At 41.1% G+C, this 24,732-nt stretch overlaps 1 protein-coding gene across 1 annotated transcript in view; it reads right to left on the reverse strand.

Annotated features, from left to right (window-relative positions):
• Positions 1-308: 308 nt before the first annotated feature.
• Positions 309-24,732, reverse strand: part of LOC124777418 (circadian clock-controlled protein daywake) — a 92,723-nt gene continuing 68,299 nt past the window's right edge. The window contains exons 5-7 of the mRNA XM_047252814.1: positions 16,896-17,029; positions 15,373-15,522; positions 309-824 (exon numbers count right to left, since the gene is read on the reverse strand). Coding sequence (XP_047108770.1) covers positions 655-824; positions 15,373-15,522; positions 16,896-17,029 — 454 coding nt within the window. The 3' untranslated portion in view covers positions 309-654. The remainder of the gene's footprint in view (positions 825-15,372; positions 15,523-16,895; positions 17,030-24,732) is intronic.

Genomic DNA, 24,732 nt, shown 5'->3' on the forward strand with positions numbered 1-24,732 from the left:
GTCTCATCTTCAACGAAGCGTCCAAGGAACTATTGACTGCATTCATATACGTATATCCAGCACGTAGGAACTATTTTTTCGTAATCGGTATGAACTTACAGGGTGTATGCAATTCAAGAAATATCCTTTAATAGCTCACAAGGATATGAACAGAATAAAAAGCGGTTTCAGAGGCGTGAAAATTCTACCAAGATCTTTGTTCAGACACTCGTACTTACTCAAGTAGGGAGAAAGCATGGAAAACATTATATACGCCAGAAATACATCTAAGGGTATTTTTTTAATTTGGTAACTTAAAACAAAGAAAGGAAAAACAAACAGTTTTATTAATTTAAATAATAACATTACTAATGGGTCAGTACAAAGTACTTACTCTACCTCAAAAAATGAAAGAGCTGAAAAAAACTAATAATTTTTTGTTCACGAATAGTACATGTAAACAGCACAGGCTGAAGCTGGGTACAAGAAACGGGAATGGAAATAAGTTTTCAGTAGGTGGCCCGGGGGTAGGCGACAAATTACTCTCTTGTGGGGCCCCTAATCGGCTGCGAGCCACGATAGTGGAGTTGCAGCAGCAGTGAAGTCTTTGGATACGAGCACACACACACACACACACACACACACACACAGGCAGCGGCGGCCAGGGCGCCTTCCTCAGCGGGCCGCGTGCTCCGCCGGCAGCAGGAAGACGTCTGTGGGCACGTGCTTGAGCAGCTGGTTGGCGATGCTCATGAAGACGCCGGCCAGCTTGGTGCGCAGCTGCGGCATCATCGCGTTCAGCACCTCGTGGCCGTTCTCGCGCAGGAACAGGTTGGTCGCCTCCGCTGTGGACAACGGCCGACACGTCAGCACATCGGCAGCGCAGTGGTACTCTGCACCAGCTTACAAAACTAGCATAGGGAACACAAAAAACCCATCCTACCACTCTCCCATGTTGCAGTATTGGCAAACAAGATTCGTAACCTGTCTCCAGCTTGAGCATACGACTATATACAGGGCGTTCGGAGTACAAATGTAGATATTTCTATTGATGACTGAGGGCAATGTGCTGAACTCATTACATCACTATTTAATTCATCTGCAGACTAATAATTATAGCTATTGCGAGGATATGGTTTTGGATTGGCTAATACCCCCAAGTAGACATGACACAAACAAGCCATTAATGTTTATTTTCCTCTCAGCAGCAGGTCAGGTATTGGATTATAGCCCTGTGGACGCATAAAGAACAGTCTATCCTGACAGGCACAGTTCTCTTCACGGCGCTGTTACGACTGTGGAGAAAACATCAGGTAGCAAACTGGTGCGACATGTCTGCGAGAAGACTGTTTGATGCAGGCAAAAACAGCTAAGACACTGTACCTACTAAGTTACCAAATATCTGTACGTAAGGAGGGGTAAATCCGATCGGGTGCAATGAAATCATCTTTTTGAAATTAAAATTGTTTGCAAATGACAAAAATGGACATTTCTTAAAATACGAATGTCACAAAAACTATTGATGGTATAACAAAAATATTTTGCAAACAGTTGCTCCTTTATGTTACCTATAATTTAACGTACATAACGTTCAGATCCGACCTCGGATAAGCGTTTCATAGCCACAAGAAATTACTAGGTTGGATTTACCCCACCTTACAATATATATATATATATATATATATATATATATATATACGACGCCCAGCGTCCGTGGAAAGCTTTGTTTTGTTTCGTTCCAAGAAAACCTTAAGAATCAATATATTTAAGTCGAGTAATACGTTTTGGAAGCTCGGTCTGCCTTCTTTCTCGCGGAGCGTAACTAATTACAGAAGAAATGTAGTTTCCCCGAGAAATTTCAGAGAACATTTTGTCTGTAACGACCGTTGTTTACCATAACGTGAACTATCACCTCTTAATATTTGATGCCACGACTTTATATGATTGTGTAGTGTTAAACTGAAACGGAGAAAAGTAGGGCCATAGGAATGAGAGGTTGTAGCTTCAGAGTAATACAAATGAAAGACAAGAGCTTTTAGATGCCACATTTTTTCTGTTTATCTACTTACGCATACATCCACATGGGTGCTATACGAACCACAGTACGGTGTGTGTGAGAGGCTATTGCATTCTTACTTTTAATGCTCCTATTCACCACTTGCTCTTCCATTCCACAAGTGTGGACCAAATTTCTCTTAGGATATACGTAGTTAATTTTTTACGAATCAACTTTAAGAAGACGCACAATATACTTCTGGTAGCCTGACCCACTGCAATTTTTTGAGAATTTTTGTGCCGCCGTCGCACTAACGACAGTAACCCATGACGCTTAGCGACGCTCTTCCCTGAATCTTCTCTGTATGTCCCAATAATCGAAACTGGAAAGAGATACAAACTTACTATGAAAGGTGACCATCTGGTAGAGTGAAAGTTTTCCAAGCGAGGTTCTTTGAACATAGATTACAATTCCATAATACACGAGCAATGACTTTGTATGGTGTCTACGTTTCTTACAGCTATATGTAGTTAATCTTGTTTTAAAACCCAGTGACACTCCTGTATATTTATTTACTCCCAGTTACCAGTACCTCTACCAGGTGTTGTTTATTTTCAGATCGTGCTGCACTTTGTGAGGCATGTCTAATGATGTAGTCTCCCTGTAGAAAACTGCATCGTCAAAAGACAAACTCAGAGACCTACGACCGTTGTCTGTTGGGAGAACAGCAGAGGTTCTTCCACAATGATTAACAGTGCGCCAGACGCTACTAACGCTTCTGTTTTTCTCCACTGTGGACGAGATGCTGAGTTTGATTGCACTTCTTCAACAGAATTGTGTAATTGGTCTGGTATGTCATAACCGAGGATTTTATGAGAAAGCTGAATATGTTGAATAGTTTAGACACAGTAATTCCCAAAAGTTAGTGCCCTGTTAATGTTGTAATACCGCAATCCATTTCTTTACAATACTTGCTAAGGACAGTAAATGGACTTACTTGTTTCTCCATTTCGCTTTTGCTTTATATTCTCTTTCACTGTGAGATCGATTTCAAAAGTGCAAATCTTGCTAACGAAGCTTATCTTCCGTGACGGGTGAATTGTTTGTGAATGAAAAAAATATTCCTTTACAAATGACAGTAAACAAAGCAGATGAGAAAGATAATGACAAACTTACATCATCTAACTATTTCAAATCACTGAAGACTTGGTCTCAATTAATTAAAAAAAAGTGATTATCAGTCAGACTCTGACGAAGACCACCTCCAAAGTGAAGTTTACAGGAGAGGGGTCTAATGCCTTTGAAATCAGGCGAGGAGTGGAACAAGAAGATGGACCATCACCTCTGCTCTTCACCTGAAATTTAGAAACTGTCATTCTAGAATGGCGAAAAGAAATTCAGGGGCAGAAAGTAGGTCGAAGTATATGACTCTTACGCTCGACTGTCTATGCAGACGATCTAGCGATCTTGCCGAGTCCATAGATACGGCAGAAAAACAACCTGCTATAGACAAGGCAGTGAAGAATGAGTTTCATGTCTCCTTTCACAAGACGCAATTTACGACAAACATAAAATCAGTGAAAACGAGGTCAGAGTAGGAAAAATTAAATAGGCAGTAAAGTTTAGATACCTAGGTGAACGGGTAGGTATAACCTACCGGAGAAGGATGCTATAGTGTCACGCAATAACGAAGTGGAAACTAATTGAAGCCATGTAAGATCGATATCCATAAACGCCAAAATTAGACACCACTGAACGGTTATTCGACCGGAAGCTCTGTATGCGGAAGACACTCTTACAACGAACATGAAAGATCTAATAGAGAAACTTAAAGCCAAAGAAACAACGATTTTGAGAAAAATCTAGGGTTGCATCGAAGTAAATACGGAGTATAGAAGACGTCACACCCACGAACTGCATACATACGCTGAGAGGGTAGATGGCACCATTCGCAACAGGTTAGTATTGTATGGCCACGTCTCACGAATCAGCCCAACAAGGATGACTAAAAGACTACTCCTTTCAAGATAAGAAAACTAAATGGACGTGGTTCACAGAAGTTGAAAAAGATGTACGAGAACTAGAAATTTTCTGCTAAAGATATCCAGGAGAGTGATACGCTTCAACATTAATTGATAGGTATGTTGGTTTGTACCACTGTATGTCAGCTTGTCTTCTTCCCACTGTTTAATAATCCATCGATTTTGAGGTTTGGGATTTTAATTCTTTAACCTGGACAATGACTAATCAGTCGAAGATCTTCTGAAAGCGACAAACCACTTATCCGCGTGTTTAAATTTTATTACAAAGGGTATTCCTTCTTCCGCAGAAATTACCTTTACACAAGTTCCAGAGCTATGAGTTGATCACAATGAGTGAGGAAGTGACGTCCATTCAGCTGTCTTGTCTTACAGAATGTTCACATTACACACAACCATTATGTTTTCAGAAAGACATATTTCGAAATTTCGATGTGGTTTTTTAATACCTGGGCATGTTTTGAACTTTAACGAAGTGTATGGTAGGAGAGTTGACAGGATCGACATCGTGACGAACGATTTTAGTGCTACTTATTTATGATGTTCCGTACAACTTGAGAATCGTCTGGGCTCATATCATGAGCTCGAAAAAATGTGATGTCGTCAGAGCACGGTAAATACTGGCATTTCAAATTCTTACAGTGGATTTGTGATGTCACTTTAATTACTGTACATGAATTACTAAATTTAACAACCAACAATTACATTTATCGAGATTCGTAGCTAAGTACTGTATAGAGACGCCACAATATTCGACCAAGATAACGCTAGTGTAGAAAGTTTTGAATCAGCTCACTAAGCATCTTGCCAGTCCATGTAGAAGAAAATTACATGTATAAACTACAAGGCGGTACAAAAACATGTACTGCACACGTAGTACCGGTTAAGCAACTGCCGCCGGTGCGTAATTTCAGAAATTTGCCTTAGAAATCAGATACCGGACTGTGTTTTGTCTACTGCGGCTGAAATAATGTATCCCTGACCCGCAATCGACAGCGTTGAATTGCATAACAGCCGCAATACAAAACATCATAACGACGATAATCTCGCAAAAAATATCTTTGTATATTATCTAGATTCAGCCAAGATAACCATCTGAAATGAAACAGCTCGAAGTATATTAATTTGGAAACTGTAATACGATGTAGTCACAAATATTATTTCGGTAATGGGATCAACGATCGTTGAGAACCGTTCTTGCAGAATCGAATAAGATTTACAACTTCGAAACAATAAAGGATACTCACGGTACTGTAGCTGGTAGCTAAAACGGATCAGTGGGTTTAGAGTAGTTAGCGTTGTTGGTTCACGCGAACCCCTTGATTGTATGCGACCCGCCACTCGCAAAAGTATGGCTGGTGGACATGTGTTAGCGTGGCTGATGCAGGAGACAGCGCAAACAGCTGCCCAAGTGCGGAGGAAGCCCTAGTGCGCTGGCTGCATGTGCATAATTTGCCGATGCAGCATAATTTACCGAGAAGACTTCTGCTGTCAACAACGTTGTGTGTTTTCATAATGCTGGAAGGTTTAGCTAGGCTAATAATCTGAAATTACAGGACGTGAGAACTGTATAGTTACAGTGTTTATGTACAGTGTACGTTGTAATTTACCATTATAGAAGCATGTAGATTTAGACCACGGAGTGAGGAATAATATAGGGATAGCTTGTGGTCGATTTTACACAACTAATACATCTTGGTTTTTTAATCCTTTTTTGTGTTATAAAGGATATCTTCCAAAGATTTTTTCATCGTTATGGTTTTCAAAAACACGGAATTCTATGCAGTTGCTCAAGCGTTAAAAGTTGATTTACTGAAGTAAAAAAACTGTCGGAGTGAGACAATCCTCTCAGAAGTGTATGGTGAGGGTGTATGAGTAAACAATAAAACACTGCAGGTGCCGCCACGTCATGTGAGTTCGAAGGGTATGTTTATGCCGGAGCCTCGCTACTCAGGAACAGTCAAACATGGAAATGGTACTGTGGCCTTAAAGTAGCAATTACGGCTCTAGTTTCAGGAAACTTGGTGACGGTGGAGGCAAGAAACACAGAACCAACTTGACAGCATCACCTGGCGAGGTTCGTAGGTAGCAGTAATAGTGCAGATTAAATGCCACAGTAGGACTCAGAGGCCTTTTCGATCATCGCCGGGCCACGGCAGCGAGTAGCGAACTGGCAGCGTAAACGCACCGTAACTGTTTGTGACTGACTGCACTATTACGCGACCAGCAGGCAACCTACTATATGTGGAAAACGAGGTTTTGCATTATAATTTTCTTGAACGGAAGGATTTTAATTATGTAGTGTTCCTTCTAAACGTTAGGAGTGCTTATGCCACATTTGAAGTGTAAACTAATTTTACTGTGTTGTAATGATAATTGTTACATCGATAAACATAACGTGTTATCCCATCTAACGAATACTGTATGGAAAACAAGAGAAGAAAATTACTGCTTGTAGTGTGACAATTATCACCACACGCTACGTACAGTACTTGTACCAATAAACGTAGGAATGTTTTGGTTCTAAAGGTTCTGAGTACTATGGGACTTAACATCTAAGGTCATCAGTCCCCTAGAACTTAGAAATACTTAAACCTAACTAACCTAAGGACATCACATACATCCATGCCCGAGGTAGGATTCGAACCTGCGACCGTAGCGGTCGCGCGCTTCCAGACTGAAGCGCCCAGAACCGCTCGGCCACCCGACCGGCAGGAATGTTTTGTTTCCGGTCTAATGAAAAAGTTGCACGTTATACCTGTTATAATTTCATAAATGACGGTCGCAATATATATGCTGACGACGAAGACTCGAATGCCTAGAAGTAATTCTGCCGGTTCTCTACCACAACTGTGAAGATCCAATACATCTGATGAAACTCAACAATGTTGTCCGTGTAGTCTAGTGTACAGGAGGCTTACCAATATTTCACTGTTATGGGGGACTTAAAACGAAAACACATGTGTTCGTTTTGATGCTGGGGAACAAAACCCTTCCAGGAACATTTACTCCGCATGCTTCCTTATTCGAAAAATTTAATTTATTCACTAAAGGAATAAACTCAAAACCTAATTAAATCTTTCTGTGTGAATACCGCAACCTCATATAAAAAAAAAGTTAAAAAAACGACTTTTCGGGTGCATTGAAGCGACCTTTCTCGTGCTGAAACTTCTTGCAACTGCGTGAGCTTTCAACAGAAAACTCGAAATCTCAAGGCTAAGAAACAAACTTAGCATTTGTGATAGTTCTGTAATGTGACATCCGCTACAGCCTCTCTCATTTTATGCTAGGTGAACATCGTCACAAGAAATCATAAGTAGGGTAAATAACTGTGGTTAGTAAGGTATATTAGAAGAAGATTATATTCTTAGACCTAACAGAATTCTCAGATTTCAAAACAGCAGACGTGCGTTATGTGCTTGAGAATGACCTTCAAGAATTATATTTTTTTATATTATTACAAGAAAAATACATTTACGAGTATATATCATACCTCCGCTTGGGTCGCCTCACAATGATTAAATGAGGTAGAGCACCTAGAGGCAATTGCGTGTTCTTGACTTGCTTGTAAACAGCTTTCTTAAACCCACGATTTATAGATACTTATCAGCTTAATGTAAAATGATCTCACAAAATATATCTGCGTCGAGACAGCTGTAAGTCACCTTTGCCTTTTGGGAGAGTGAAAGGCAAGGAAAAAGCAACTGCTAACAGGTCGTCCACCACTTTCGCTGCGCTGAGAGCGAAAGCAAACGTAATTTCCCACTTCCCGAGCCACTTCTCCCTCCACGCCTCCTGTGGATCGGAACGTGTCCCACGAGCCACTGTGTCGGTGCCCTCCTTACTAGAACGAAGCAGGGAAGGGGCAGGAGGAAAGGGCAGAGAGGGGAGGGAGAGGATGCTTCCGCTCTCGTGACCTCCAGGGACAGATGTATCAGACCTGTACCACGACTGGCGTGCAACTATTTTCAACACTCAGGCACTACTTTCGAACGGGGTCGATGGCTTCCTTAGACAGAATGACCGGCAACACGTCTTCGTCTCTGCTTGAAGTCACCACGACGTATTTCGGTAGTCCGTTTCACACAAATATGAACACAGCGCCAGCTAAACTACCTGCACGGCAGTAGTTATGACCGTTTAACTGCAGACGATGATGACGGAGGAAGTGGTCAAAAGCATGAGGTATCATTTAACGTGCGAATTATTCCTATTACTTAAAGAAGAGTCACTGAAATACATGACGATAATTATTTTGCATTGGACACCTGAAGCACAGATATCAGAACGCACAAGGCAATAAATTTCCACATCACAATTCCAGCGTGAAAGAAATGGTACTTAAAAACATTAAAACTACCAAAAAGTCGGGAAATCAGCGGTCTAATAATTAATAACATTTTGAAAAGAAAATTGAACCAGCAGTAACTACAAGTCATTATGTAGGTATTTTGAAGTTATTCCTCACGAACAATAAATTGAAAATGTAGCATGTTACTGTTACTGTTTATTATTTCGATAGTAATCACCATAACAATTAACACGTCTATCGCACTGTGAGACAAGATGGCCAAGCCCTTCATGGGAAAATGTTTGTGCCTACGGAAGCATGACTGTACCCAGGCGTGCACCGCTTCATCCTAAGCAAATCAATGGTGACGGATGTCTTTCTTCAGGGCTCCAGAAATATGGAAGTCGCATGGAGATAGATGGAGATTGTGTGGAGGAGATGTAAAGGCATGCTAGCAAAACTTTTGCAGCTTAGCCGGATCACCTTACCAATAAAATGCCCTCCCACATGTTGGCAAGTTTATTTCGACTACGCTGCAGAAGCGAGACTGGAAAGCCTTTATATATCTTCCATGCAATCCCAATCCACACCCTCACGATGTCCAGGTTTTTGGAGCCTTGCAGAAACACATCCTTGCAGTGGATTTGCTTAGGACGGAGAGAATTACGCCTGGGTACGATCATGTTTCCTTAGGTAAACGCAAACCTTTTTCTATGAAGGCACTGACTATCTTGTCTCACATTGGGATAAACGTTTTAACAGTGCCGTTTTCATTTGACTGCCGCTTATAATTCAGACACGATTAAACAAAATGTAAACGTAAACATAACACACGGACTAAGCCTTAGGCCCGTTCCACTTGCTGCCTGCTCCCTGTTAGGCAGTATGAGTAGCGATCTATGATCGTGGGACTTGCGATCACATGTCGGCAATTCCTCCAACCACCATCTCCGGTAAATGAATCCTGGTGATGCCTCCTTTGGACCCAAGAGGCTGAGGCGACCACGGTTCACATCTCCCTAACTCAGAAAAATCCGAGGAGGTACCGCAAATCGAACTCGGATCTTTCCGCACCAAAAACAGCGGCGATAATCATTCGGCTACCAAAGTGGACATGAACCAAATGTTATGGGAGAAATTACGAAGGAAGGAGACTACACCTTATAGATAACCAACCGGTGGACTAAAATTGCATACAGTGTAGGGCACCTCAGTCCCCATAACATACACATGAAAAAGGAAGACGACAGAGAGATGACGATAATTCTATCCTATGATACCAGCAACAAAATTTAATCGCCTGCGTCTGATACAATGGCGTAATAAAAACATAAAAATACATCGCCAATACTCTGTGCTGGGCAGTGTAATGGAACGCCAAGAAGAGAACCAACAGATTGAAGGGAAAATGGTAGGAAGATCCTAGGATGTAGAAGATGGATAATGGGAGCTACAAACGAAATAATTCCAAAGAGCACTACTCTAATCCTCAAAATTTTCACACGTAATCCGAAAATGTAGTGTCATGTCCTACTGGTATGGCACAAACGTGACTGTAGGCAGACTAACCGAAGATTTTAACGTTATGGGCTAAAGGAAATAGAATTGTATTAATATTCTTCTTGAAGATGATATTAAAACATTTAATAATTCAAAATAGAAAATCGATGTTTTCCTAGAAAACACGGGAAAACAAAATCAGAAAATTCCTCCCCTATCACTATTTTCACACCCACACAAAAAATAGAGATCAAAACAGCAAAGAGGGAGAATGACATATTACTGGTCACTTCAGTACACAGTGTGACGATGATACGATCTTTTAGGGTTGATGGAGAAAGATAAATGTATCAATTTGAGGTTAGGGCCCTGATCCCGAAACGACCGAGTCGAAAGTTAAGAGCGAAAATCGTTCTGCTACCTCTGGACCTCAAAATCTTTGCATTGCATATTTTGGAAAGAGATGATATGCACCAAAACACGACAAAATAGGATCCAAAGCGTATATCTTCACAGCTATGAGCTCTTGTTCATCTTTCCTACTGTGAAACAAATCTCTTCTAGAGAAGAAATGCTTATATCCCTTAAGGTATGCATTTTATAACCCATGTTTGGTAGCCATTTTTTCTCATTTTCGTCTATACTACCTTCTCCCGAAGTGTGGAAAGCGGAGAGTCCTCAACAGAAGAGGTGGACTATGAGAAGTATCAGAACGATTTTTGCTTCTAGCTTTCGATTCAATCGTTTCCTGACAAGGGTCCCTTACCTCTAACTGATACATTGACCCCTCTCCATCATCCTTGTGACATCATCACGGAATCATTCTGCACGCCTTCCATTATGCTCCGCTGTTATCGCATGTCATACGTACTGTAATGCGAAACTGGAGGTTACTAAGAAATACATAAAACTTCCTGGCAGATTAAAACTTTGTGCCGCACAGATACTCGAACTCGGGACCTTTGCTTCTCGAAACCTTCGCCTTTCGCGGGTAAGTGCTCTGCCATCTGAACTACCCAAGTACGTCTCACAACTCGTCCGCACAGCTTTTATTCTGCCAGTACCTCGTCTCCTACATTAAAAATTTCACAGAAGCTCTCCTACAGACCTTGCAGAACTAGCACTCCTGGAAGAAAGGATATTCCGGAGACATGGCTCTTCTCAGGAGTTCAGATGGTAGAGCACTTGCCGGGGAAAGGCGAATGTCCCGAGTTCGAATCTGCATCCGGCACACAGTTTTAATCTACCAGGAAGTTTCATATCAGCGCAAGCTCCGCCGCAGAGTGAAAATTTTATTCTGAAAACATTCCCAGGCTGTGCCTAAGCCATGTCCCTGCAACATCCTTTCTTCCAGGAGTGCTTATTCTGCAAGATCTGCAGGAGAGCTTCTCTGAAGTTTGGAAGTTAGGAGACGAGGTACTGGCGGATTTAAAGCTGTGTGGACTTGTCATGAGACGAGCTCGGGTAACTCGATGGTAGAACCCTTGTACGCGAAAGGCAGATGTCCTGAGTTCGGGTCTCGGTTGGGCACACAATTTTAATCTGACAGGAAATTTCATATCAACGCACACGCCGCTGCTGAATGAAAATTTCATTCTGGAAGGAATACACAGGTAACAATAAAAACAGGAAATTTAATGTTACATTGTATAATAAAACAGTGAATAAAAAAAAAAACGATTTCCAGGCAAAGGGGAATGAAGGACGAACTTCCTACACAGTAAATCTATTACATAATTCTTTGCAACATGTATCCGTGGAAGAGGCCTAGAGACACTGGAAGGTTTCAGATGGATTATATGATGGTACGACAGAGATTTAAGAAACAGGTTTTAAGTTGTAAGACATTTCCAGGGCCAGATGTGGACTGTGGCTACAATCTATTGGTTATGAACTGTAGATTAAAACTGAAAAAACTGCAAAAAGGTGGGAAAATTTTGTAAATTTGTGGTAAGATGTTATGGGACCAAACAGCTGAGGTAATCGGTCCCTAAGCTTACACACTAATTAATCTAACTTAAACTAACTTACACTAAGGACAACACACACACCCATGCCCGTGGGAGGACTCGAACCTCCGACGGGGAGAGCCGCGCGAACCATGAAAAGACGCCCCAGACCGCGCGGCTACTCAAAAAACAAAAATAAAAATAAGGTGGGCATTTAAGGAGATGGGACCTGCATAAATTGAAAAAACCAGAAGCTGTAGAGAGTTAAGAGAGAGCATAAGGAAACAACTGACAAGAACGGAGGAAAGAAATACATTAGAAGAAGAATGGGTAACTTTGAGGGATGAAATACTAAAGGCAGCAGAGGATCAAGTAGTAAAAAGACTAGGGTTAGTAGAAACCCTTGGCTAACAGAAGAGTTATTGAATTTGATTGTTGAAAGGAGAAAATATAATAGTGCAGTAAATGAAACAGGCAAAAAGGAATACAAACGTCTCAAAAATGTGATCGACAGGAAGTGAAAAATGTCTAAGCAGGGATGGCTACAGGACAAATGTAAGGATGTAGAGGCATATATCACTAGCGGTAAGGTAGATACTGCCTACAGGAAAATTAAAGAGTCCTTTGGAAAAAAGAGAACCACTTGTATCAATATTAAGAGCTCAGATCGAAAACCAGTTCTAAGCGAAGAAGGGAAGGCAGGAAGGTGGAAGGAGTATGTAGAGGGTCTATACAATGGCGACGTACTTGGGGGCAATATTTTTGAAATGGCAGAGGATGTAGATGAAGATGAGATGGGGGATACGATACCGTGTGAAGAATTTGAGAGAGCACTGAAAGACCTAAGTCGAAACAAAGCCCCAGGAGTAGACAACATTCCATTGTAACTACTGCTAGCCAGGGGAGAGCCAGCCCTGATGAAACTCTACCATCTGGTGAACAAGATGTATGAGACAGGCGAAATACCCTCAGACTTCAATAAGAATATAATAATTCCAATACCAAAGAAAGCAGGTGTTGACAGGTGCGAAAATTGTGGAACTACCAGTGTAATAACTCACGGCCGCAATATACTAACATGAATTCTTTACAGGCGAATGGAAAACCTGTGAAGAAATCAACCTCGGGGAAGATCGGTTTGGATTCTGTAGAAATGTTGGAACACATGAGGCAATACTGACCTTACGACTTATCTTAGAAAATAGATTAAGGAAAGGCAAACCTACGTTTCTAGCATTCGTAGATTTGGAGAAAGCTTTTGACAATGTTGACTGGAATACTCACTTTCAAATTCTGAAGCAGGCAGGGGTAAAATACAGGGATCGAAAGGCTATTTACAATTTGTACAGAAACCAGACAGCAGTTATAAGAGTCAAGGGGCACGAAAGCGAAGCAGTGGTTGGGAATGGAGTGAGACAGGGTGATAGTCTATCTCCGATGTTATTCAATCTGTATATTGAGCAAACAGTAAAGGAAACAAAAGAAAAATTAGGAATAGAAATTAAATTACACGGAGAAGAAGTCAAAACTTTGAGGTTTGCCGAAGACATGTAATTCTGTAAGAGACATCAAAGGACTTGGAAGAGCAGTTGAACAGAATGGACAGTGTCTTGAAAGGAGGATGTAAGATGAGCATCAACAAACGCAAAACAAGGATAATGGAATGTAGTGGAATTCAATAAGGTGATGCTCAGGGAATTAGATTAGGAAATGGGACACTTAAAGTAGTAGATGAGTTTTGCTATTTGGGGAGGAAAATAAATGATGATGGTCGAAGTAGAAGGGATATAAAATGTAATCTAGCAATGTGAAGAAAAGAGTTTCTGAAGAAGAGAAATTTGTTAACATCGAGTATAGACTTAAGTGACAGGAAGTGTAGCTACATATGGATGTGAAACGTGGACAGTAAATAGTTTAGACAAGAAGAGAATGGAAGCTCTCGAAATGTTGTGCTGCAGAAGAATGCTGAAGATTAGATGGGTAGATCACTTAATTAATGAGGAGGTACTGAATAGAATTGGGGAGAAGAGGAATTTGTGGAATAACTTGACTAGAAGAAGGGATCAGTTGGTAGGACACCGTCTGAGGCACCAAGGGATTATCAGTTTAGAAATGGAGGGAAGTGCGGAGGGTAAAAATCGTAGAGGGAGACCAAGAGATGAACACAGTTCCCCACAGTCGTTTAATGAACAAAGTAAGAGCATATGGACTATCAGGCCAATTATGTGATTGGATTGAAGAGGTCCTAGATAACAGAACGCAGCGTGTCATTCTCACTGGAGAGAAGTCTTCCGAAGTAAGAGTGATTTCAGGTGTGCCACAGGGGAGTGTCGTAGGACCGTTGCTATTCACAATATACATAAATGACCTTGTGGATGACATCGGAAGTTCACTGAGGCTTTTTGCGGATGATGCTGTGGTATATCGAGAGGTTGGAACAATGGAAAATTGTACTGAAATGCAGGAGGATCTGCAGCGAATTGACGCATGGTGCAGGGAATGGCAATTGAATCTCAATGTAGACAAGTGTAATGTGCTGCGAATACATAGAAAGAAAGATCACTTATCATTTAGCTACAATATAGCATGTCAGTAACTGGAAGCAGTTAATTCCATAAATTATCTGGGAGTACGCATTAGGAGTGATTTAAAATGGAATGATGATATAAAGTTGATCGTCGGTAAAGCAGATGCCAGACTGAGATTCATTGGAAGAATCCTAAGGAAATGCAATCCGAAAGCAGAGGAAGTAGGTTACAGTATTCTTGTTCGCCCACTGCTTGAATACTGCTCAGCAGTGTAGGATCCGTACCAGATAGGGTTGACAGAAGAGATAGAGAAGATCCAACGGAGAGCAGCGCGCTTCGTTAGAGGATCATTTAGTAAACGCCAAAAGCGTTACGGAGATGATAGATAAACTCTAGTGGAAGACTCTGCAGGAGAGACGCTCAGTTGCTCGGTACGGGCTTTTGTTGAAGTTTCGAGAACATACCTTCACCGAGGAATCAAGCAGTATATTGCTCCCTCCTACGTATATCTCGCGAAGAGACCATGAGGATAAAATCAGAGAGATTAGAGCCCACACAGAAGCACACCGACAATCCTTCTTTCCACGAAGAATACGAGACAGGAATAGAAGGGAGAACCGATAGAGGTACTCAAGGTAGCCCCCTGCCACACACCGTCAGTTGGCTTGCGGAGTATGGATGTAGATGTAGATGTAGATGTAGATGTAGAACACACTAAACGGATTCAGAGGGATGTTGGTTGCAGTAGTTACTCGGAGATGAAGAAGCTTGCACAGCGTAGAGTAGCATGGAGAGCTGCATCAAACTAGTCTCTGACTAAAAACAAGAATCGTAGAGTCGGTAACATGTTAACAGGCTGCAAGGAGGCAGAAGAGTGAAGATATTTATTTGCTTCCCGAGACTTCTTCACTCAGTGATGGAGGTCATAGGACGCTGATACATGTAGAAGGAGATAATTAACGATAATGCAGTAGTTTTCAGTGTTTCCAGTCGATATTCTTAGAGAAACTGAGGAAGTGTCAGAAGGAAGACGTGAGAGCCTATGAGACACTGCTTGTCGGGAATAATCGCTTGCTGTTGTTGTACTCACTGAGTATGCGGTTGTTGTTGAAGACCTTCTTGACGGCCATGCGCACCGTCTTGATGCTGAGGTCGACGTCCAGCGTATCGACGTGCAGGTACTGCCGGCCGTCGCGCGTCGGCGTGCTCACCTTGCCGCGCACCACTGCCACGATGTCGCCTGAAGGCACACAAACACAAACACACAAACGGCATGAGTAGGCGCCGATCACTCTGTCTCCCACATCCACCGCCTCACCAATGAGCTTCATAGCTTTATTCTCCTATCATCTAGCACATATGTGTGGGTGAGCACAAGGAGGTCAAATGTTTTAGTGGAGCACAAAAAAGACTCCCTAGATATTAAGTAACGGATGTTTGGCCGAAATTTCATCGTCAAAAATTGAAATTTCTCTGCTTTTGTTGGTATGTATACTCTTAATAATAATAACCATGGATTTTTAAAATGGATTGTATTTCATGGCTTCTGAACAAAACTATAAAACAAAATAAAAATTGGAAAAAATCCGTCATTTGCTTTGTGAAATGATTTGTCTCAAAGTAAGGCATAAAACAGATCAGAGAAACATTTAACGGGCCTTTAAATGATGCTTGAAATTATGTACAGCACGTGAGGTGCCGACGGAGAACGTAAAAGCTTGTGAAATATTTTTCTAATTTATTAATTTGTTACTTTTGGACAAATCATTTCACAAAGAAATTAACCGTTTTTTTAAAAAATTCTTTTTATCAGCTTACACGTTCTGAATATCTGGGTGTAACGTAACATAGCACTCGGGACACGACCTATAAAAGAGAGAGAGAGTTTGTGTGTGTGTGTGTGTGTGTGTGTGTGTGTGTGTGTGTGTAAGAAAGGGGGGGGGGGCGGGAGAGGGAATCGTGTAAGTGTAATGGTGAATGACGAAGAACTTCTGAGATTTCACGGCAACTGGCTGTGGGTATCCATTACTTATCCTCCATTTCCTTCCGTCTGTTTGTGGCAGGGCGGGAAGCGCGTTCGCATTGCCAAGTCGTTTTTTCCCCCTTCTACAGGAGGGTGGGCAACTGTCCTCCCATGCCATTCACTGGGTACGCTCTTAGTATTGCTATTGACGTAACCCGTGATCTCATTCTGTTACATCTATCACTCTTGTGACAATATGAGTAATAATTTTTTTTAAATCTTCTTACAGACCAAAGATAGCAAAAATGGTTTATTATTTATAATGGTTGCCCTATACTCGGCGATAAGCTAGCTATCCTAAAAGGACAAAGTCATCTTTTAGCGAGATTAATTTAGTGAAGGGTTTTTGTGCAAAAAGTGTAGAAACTGGGTGCTGCGTATTTGGGAGGTAGAGAAACACATCGAAACTTTGTAAACACATATGGTGTACAGTCTGAAGAAAATACGTACAAGGTAGGCCACGTAGCATACCGAAGACAGTTAATTGTATCAGACAATCACGTATGTTCTGTTAACAACTAGCATGAAGAAGTGGGCTCAGGTTTCGGTAGCCCCGCGTGCAGTGGTTGCCGGTAGAGTGCGGTACTCACCGAGCGTGGACTGGAAGGTGCCGTTGCCGGAGGCTGGCAGGATGATGAGGACGCCGCTGCTGGTGTAGCGCGCGTTGATGCGCAGCTGTGGGATGCGGATGCGGCTCTCGAAGGGCGCGCCGTTCTTGCCCAGCCTGCGGAACACCACAGTAGTCGCAGCTCAAGAATCTGACTGGGCTCCGTTCATTACAAAACTACACATTATACGAGTGGAAAATAAAAAATGCCCAGAGACGTAAGGTACAAGCGCAAGGAACACTGATAGAGGGATGTGTCGTTGTTGTGGTCTTCAGTCCGAAGATTGGTTTGATGCGGCTTTCCACGATACTCTATCCTGTGCAAGCCTTTTGATCTCCCGGTGTGGCCGAGAGGTTCTAGGCGCTTCAGTCTAGAACCGTGCGACCGGTACGGTCGCAGGTTTGAAGCCTGCATCGGGCATGGATGTGTGTGATGTCCTTAGGTTAGTTAGGTTAACTAGTTCTAAGTTCTAAGGGACTGATGATCTCAGATGTTAATTCACATAGTGCTCAGAGCCAAATAGCCTTTTGATTACCTAATAAATACTACACCTAAGATCCTACAGAATGTGCTTACTGCTTTCATTTCTTGGCCTCCCTCAACAATTTTTATCTCCCCCCTTTCCCTCCAGTACTAAACTGCTGATCCGTTGATGTCTAAAAACGTGTGCTGTCAACGTATCCCTTCTATCTACCTTCTATCCGGTTGTGCCACAAATTTCTTCCTTCCCAGTTCTATTCAGTACCTCCTCATTAGTTACGTGACGTATGCTTCTAATCTTCAGCATTCTTCTGTAGCACTACATATCAAAAGTTTCTATCCTCTTCTTTCTAAATGGTTTTTCGTCCTTGTTTCACTTCCATACATGACTACACTCCATACAAAAATGTTTTCTAACACGTAAAACCATATTCGATATTAACAAATTTCTCTTCTTCAGAAACAATTTTCTTGCCATTGCCACTCTACAATTTATATCCACTTTATTTTGCTCTTCATCAGCGTTTTGTTTCCCAATTTAATTCTCTTAGCACCACGTGATTTAATTCTGATACATTCTTATCTTATCTTAGAAAATAGATTAAGGAAAGGCAAACCCACATTTCTAGCATTTGTAGACTTAGAGAAAGCTTTTGACAATGTTGACTGGAATACTCTCTTACAAATTCTAAAGGTGGCAGGGGTAAAATACAGGGAGCGAAAGGCTATTTAAAATTTGTACAGAAACCAGATGGCAGTTATAAGAGTCGAGGGACATCAAAGGAAAGCAGTGGTTGGGAAGGGAGTGAGACAGTGTTGTAGCCTCTCCCCGATGTTGTTCAATCTGTATATTGAGCAAGCAGTAAAGGAAACAAAAGAAAAATTCGGTGTAGGTATTAAAGTCCATGGAGAAGAAATAAAAACTTTAAGCTTCGCCGATGACATTGTAATTGTGTCAGAGACAGCAAAGGACTTGGAAGAGCAGTTGAACGGAATGGACAGTGTCTTGAAAGGAGGATATAAGATGAACAGCAACAAAAGCAAAACGAGGATAATGGAATGTAGTCGAATTAAGTCGGGTGATGCTGAAGGAATTAGATTAGGAAATGAGACACTTAAAGTAGTAAAGGAGTTTTGCTATTTGGGGAGCAAAATAACTGATGATGGTCGAAGTAGAGAGGATATAAAATGTAGACTGGCAATGGCAAGGAAAGCGTTTCCGAAGAAGAGAAATTTGTTAACATCGAGAATAGATTTAAGTGTCAGGAAGTCGTTTCTGAAAGTATTTGTATGGAGTGCAGCCATGTATGGAAGGGAAGCATGGAAGATAAATAGTTTGGACAAGAAGAGAATAGAAGCTTTTGAAATGTGGTGCTACAGAAGAATGCTGAAGATTAGATGGGTAGATCACATAACTAATGAGGAGGTATTGAATAGAAATGCGGAGAAGAGGAGTTTGTGGCACAACTTGACAAGAAGAAGGGACCGGTTGGTAGGACATGTTCTGAGGCATCAAGGGATCGCAAATTTAGCATTGGAGGGTAGCGTGGAGGGTAAAAATCGTAGAGGGAGACCAAGATATGAATACACTAAGCAGATTCAGAAGGATGTAGGTTGCAATTCCAAAAAAAGTATTCCAGTCAACATCCTCAAATGCTTTCTCTTAGTCTACAAATACTAAACGCGTAGAATGTCTTTCCCTAACCTATCTTCCAAGATGGATCTTACAGTCAGTATTGCTTCGCGTGCTCCTGCATTCCTTCGTAATCCAAACTGATCTTTCTCGAAGTCGGCTTCTACCAGTTTTTCCATTCTCCTGTAAGGAATTCGTGTTAGTATCTTGCAATCTTGTGTTACTAAACTGATAGTTCGGTAACAATCACTCCTGTCAGCACCTCCTTTCTTTGGAGTTGGAATTACTACGATATTTTAATAGCATTAAGCCTGTCTCATATATATTACACACCAGACGAAGAGTTTTGTCATGGCTGGCTCTCCCAAGGCTGAGAAAATGTCGTCTACTCCCGAGGCCTTTTTCGACATGTCTTTCAGGGGGATATGAACAATATCATTCAAAGCGCCTTTTTGAAGTCGGAACAGGAAGCGGAGTGAACACCCAGAGATCGTAAAATTGCTGAAATAATGACGTATAGTGACGAGTATGGTATTGGATTTATAAACTGTGCAGACATGTCGGTGAGGGTAGAGGAGCAAATCTTTTTTACATAGCCACATATCCGCCATCGACTGCATTATTTATTAACCCATCCACTATTGCAGTTTGGAAATTATGTCATTTTGAAATGGTCGTAGGTGCTGAAAACACATAGGTAGTCAACATTAATAAAAAGAATAAATGTGACGTGAGACTCTGTCTGGTGTCAGCCTTTGTCACATTCGCCATCGGTGTGCGACTGCTGAGACGAAAACTACTGAAAAAATTTAATCTCATGAGTTTTTACCCTATCCACATGAAGCATTTAAAAGAATTCTGCGTTGTTCCGGTCCAACAACAAGCACAGTCTTGTGGAATTGTTGGTCTCAACGGTCCTACGGGTGAGCTGTCCAGCGCTTTGCAGGTGGACAACCACGGCGTCTCAACGTAGTCGCGAAATACTGCCAACAAAGTAGTTATAGGTCAGGGACATTGCAACAAAAATTTATTTCGACAGTGCTCAGTAGAAGTCCTGCAAGGCACAAACGAAAAATAAGAATTATACACAAGCAAGGAAGAAAGATCGAAGAGCCATATTTGAGTGAGACACTGACAAATGGAAGAAAAGAGAACGATTCAAAGAGCCGTTTGTGGATGGATCATGTATCAGTCCAAGCCTAAATACTTTTCAGCTGCTGAAACAGTTATTTTCTCTTTCAAGTACCTTAGTGGGTTAGTAAACAAACAGTAAAGATTCTTTAAAGAATCGAACTCCCGCGGTAGAAAAGCTTCAGACAACTGAAACCTTACAAATGAGTAAATGTTTGGCATTAAGCATGTAAAACCTTTATGTTTAAGACATAAAATTCTATTACGTCGGTTTTATTCGTTTCGTATTATTCACTAATTATAAATTCAAAACCAAAACTGGTAAACAAGAAATTAATACGTTGAACAGCATTTTAAATTTTGTAATTGGGTCAGTAATTATGTGAAATACTGGAAACAAAATCCATCACCAATCCTGTAATGAAAAAATCAAGTGAAACAATCAATGACGGAAATATGTTTCGTGACGATCAACGGTGATCAACATTCCGAGCATCAGTTACCGAGTAATGAATATGCCACGGAGCTCGTTACGTCCTTAAATATTTCCTTACTCACGTGTTTTCTTCCTCTCACACAGTTCATGTCTGCCTCGAGGCAAGTCACTATTTTTCGTATGTCTCCAGTTCGTTTCCCTTAGAGGACTGACATATTGCAGCGTTCCGTCTGTACGGCCGGCAACCAATCTGGCATGGAAATGCCGCGGGTTGCCTACATGCCACACTATCGCTCTCCGCCACTGTTCTGCAGCAGTTCCTGTAGGTGGTCCTAGGAGTGTCACCAGGGGACGCAGGCGGGGGAGAGATCTATTTGCATCCGAGACCTAGAATAGTTCCTTTGATATCCTGAAGCGCGAAAGTATTTTAGACCCTCGCACCGCCGTGCAGAGCGAGATCACGTCGAGCCAGAGCTACAAACGGACATCTGCTCCACTATGACGCCGCTGTATGCTGCCGACCCTCGATGGACACCGCCTGCCCTCTGTAGATCCACCAGCGGTCCGGTCTCCGTGGTTGGATGTCAAAACCTGGTCCACAAACTTTGGTAGAATATTGACGGTAATCTGTATTTTCTTTTTTTTTTCCTCCAAAGGCCTGTATCACTGTGCATGTAAGAGTGGGTCTTGGTTCCCGTACGCAGCAGTACAACTTTGTAAATAGAATACAACGCATTTCTCTATTTTTCATTTTTAAACCAGTAAGATCCTGAAGGATGCTAGTGATTTTTGAAACTATTCGTTCGGTGGGATGAAGAAGTCAGTACAGTTGATGCATGAAATGATGTACGTTTTTTCACCCTTCGTTGCAGTTTTTCAAGCGTGAATTTTAAAAGGCAAGACCAAGTAGGTAAGTTATTATTAAATTCATGTACAACAGGGATAATCGTCATGTGGTTCTACATCCGAAGATAGAATACTTAATACACTGCATTTGATGCTTATTTATTGCAACGTATTTAGTCAATGCCGAGCTGAAATGGCGCACAATGGCTAGCTGCGTCCTACAGCCCCACAGTGTTACTTATTTCTTTGTTATTATAACTGTACGTTTGCAAATATATTAACAAATGTACACTCTAAGACAAAAATAAAAAAGGAAGAAAAAAAAAGACTCAACACGAATGAATTATCCAAATGTAACGGAAATCGGTAGACGTGATGTGCATATACAGACAAACAAATGATTGCAATTTCACAAAAATTGGGTGATTTATTTAAGAGAAAGAAGTATACAAATTCAGCAATTCAATAACGCGCTCGTCCAACTCTGCGCCTTATACAAGCAGTTATTCGGCTTAATGTAAGTCAGACCTGAATTCTCGGTTCACTTTCATAGTTACAGTTATTCGACTTTGCATTGACCAGTGGAATTACTGGATGTTCTCCTGAGTGATATCGTATCAAATTCTGTCCAATTAGCGTATTGGATTGTCCAAACCACGAGGTGGTTGGAGTGCCCTTTTCTGGTTATCGGGACTCAATTCGAAGCGAAACACATTACTGAAGACAGTACTACTCCAGTCAGTAAGATTTCAGGCCGAAGACTTGCCTGGAGATACCGAGAACAGCGATGGGATATCAACCTAACTCTCGCCCGCCATACGACCCGACAACTAGGAGTAAAGGTCTGGGATGCCATTTCTTTTCACAGCAGGACCACTTTAGGTGTCATCCGCGACACCCTTACAGCACAGCGGTACGTGGAAGATATTGTACGCCCATTTTTGATGCCCTTCTTGACAAGCCAACATGGGATTACATTTCACCAAGATAATGCCACTCGCTCACGGCGAGTTTCTGCTGCTTGTCTTCGTGCTTGCCAAACCCTACCTTGGCCAGCAGGGTCACCGGATCGCTCCCCAAGTGCGCATTATGGGTAGGGCCCTCCAGCCATCTAGAGATTTTATAATGCCAAGCCAAATAACTGCTTCCATAAGGGAGAAAGGTGGAACAACGTGTTACTGACTTGCTGAATTAGTGTAGCGCTTTCTCTTTAATAAACCATACAGTTTTTCTGAATTTGTAATCAAATACTGAAACGCAGTACCCCACAATTTTAACGGCTACGCCATGCACAGTGGGTGGTATTGTGGAGATCAGGAAGGAACAAAAAATTACGAAGAAGAAAGCATGTCATGCTAAGAAAAACCGTACAAATAACAACAGAAAACTTGAGTTTTCATCATCAGAATTTGAATCAGATTTGACCAGCTTGTGTGACGCCCGTGAACTAGATGTTATGGCTATTGAATCGAAATAAGAAGTTCACTTACTGCGAGGTGAATCTGAAAACAAAGATCGACAAGTTTCGCACAGATTTGTATATTGCACGTACTGCAGCCATGTGCAGTACAGCATATAGGACAGTTTACATAATTATTTACGTGATATTAGTTCACGCAAACGCTGATCTTCTTGCTTTTTGATTTTACTTGTTCAACAGCGGTCTTAACGTTTTAATTTTGTTATTTATATTGTTAAATTCTGTTTTTAGATGAAGCTCAATCTAATCATTTAGCACGTTAGCACAAACGAAATTTAAATGTGAAAGGAACTACGTAAAGTAAAAATTAATAAGTCTTACTATGCGTTATTTAATCGCGCTTGACGTGATATTTTTCCTGCTGTGACCAACTAAAATGGCGTTTTACAAAAATTTAGGACTGATGTGGTCTCATATAAAGATTAGTTATCCAAAAGACGTATTAGCTTAATACTGTGGACGTGTGGATTAAGTTTTAGGGACAAATTTCGGTATTCATGAGAATATTGTCTGGTCGGCCTGTTACTTAAAGTGGCCGAAGGTAAGAAGACAGGGGGAAGAAATTTAGCACTTGTTGAAAGCTTTATTCAAGGTATAAGTTCTGCTACATTCTCGATGGTTCACTTGAAGATGTGTGGCAAATGAAATACTGTGTTTCACAGAGAATGAAGACCAGCAGCTATAGCAGAACATCATCATATGTTCAGCACTTCGGTAAAACTTCAAGGTAAGAAGGAAGGTATGTTCGTGAATTCGTACCGGTGTCCTCATTCTATAATAAGTTGGTAATGAGATATTCAGAGATATAACGTAAAAATTTAACTAATGATTTTTGTCAGAACGAAAGATTTAAAGACCGATTTCAATTTGGACTCATATAGATGATACAATCTGCTTCTCTACGATGGTGCATTCTGAACGATAGTCTTAACCACGTGAGTCACTGATTAAATACACGAGGAATTTTGTGCATCAGTCTTCATGTTCGTCAGCTGTGAATCTGCTAAACGACAGCTGGTGAAATATAGATTAAGATAGTAAATTTTATCACAAAGAAATAACCGTCAGTCACTTTTTTCAAGGTGTAATCAATAACAGAAATATAATTTGAGATATGAATAACACAGTGTTGTGTCGAATTTATTGTTTATTGCCATCGGTATCGGTCCTCGAATATCATCCAGGTCACTCTATCAGCGCAAATCAAAGGAAAACACAATGTAGAAACGGCGAATAACAAGGTCACATATAATCAACTAATCGTTTTGTGTCGCTTGCGAAAGGAAACAATAAAAACTTCACATATCGTACGGAACTCGATAAAAGAGAAACTTCGTGCTTACGAACAAAACAGCCAAAAAGAAAATGCCGTTTCCTGCTCAGTGGCAGAGGAATAACTACATGCTAGGATTCTAAAGGCGACAAAAAAGATGTGCGAGACTCATGACTAAAGAAATACAAAATACAAAATTCGAAATAAGTAGCATCACATAATAAAACTATTGTACTTCAAACAATGGACATGAACAATGACTTTAATCCAAAAATGGGTAAAATTATGTTAATTTATGTTAGTTTGCCATTTTGCTGTGGTTGTCGCAACATGTGGAGCTTCTCTGTTGTATTAGGCTATAAATGTTTTATTTTCTGACAGGGCCTATATCGATATGTTAACTGCTTCTTTCTGTCTATAATATGTAACTCTTTTGGTCATGTATATCTCACATTTGATTTGCTCGAGTCCGGCGACTTAGTATCGAGTTATTCCTCTGCAGTGAATGGGTCACGAATATTCACTTGTGAATACTTTGTT

The sequence above is a fragment of the Schistocerca piceifrons genome, chromosome 2 (genome assembly GCF_021461385.2).
Source record: "Schistocerca piceifrons isolate TAMUIC-IGC-003096 chromosome 2, iqSchPice1.1, whole genome shotgun sequence".
NCBI classification, from domain to species: Eukaryota; Metazoa; Arthropoda; class Insecta; order Orthoptera; family Acrididae; genus Schistocerca; species Schistocerca piceifrons.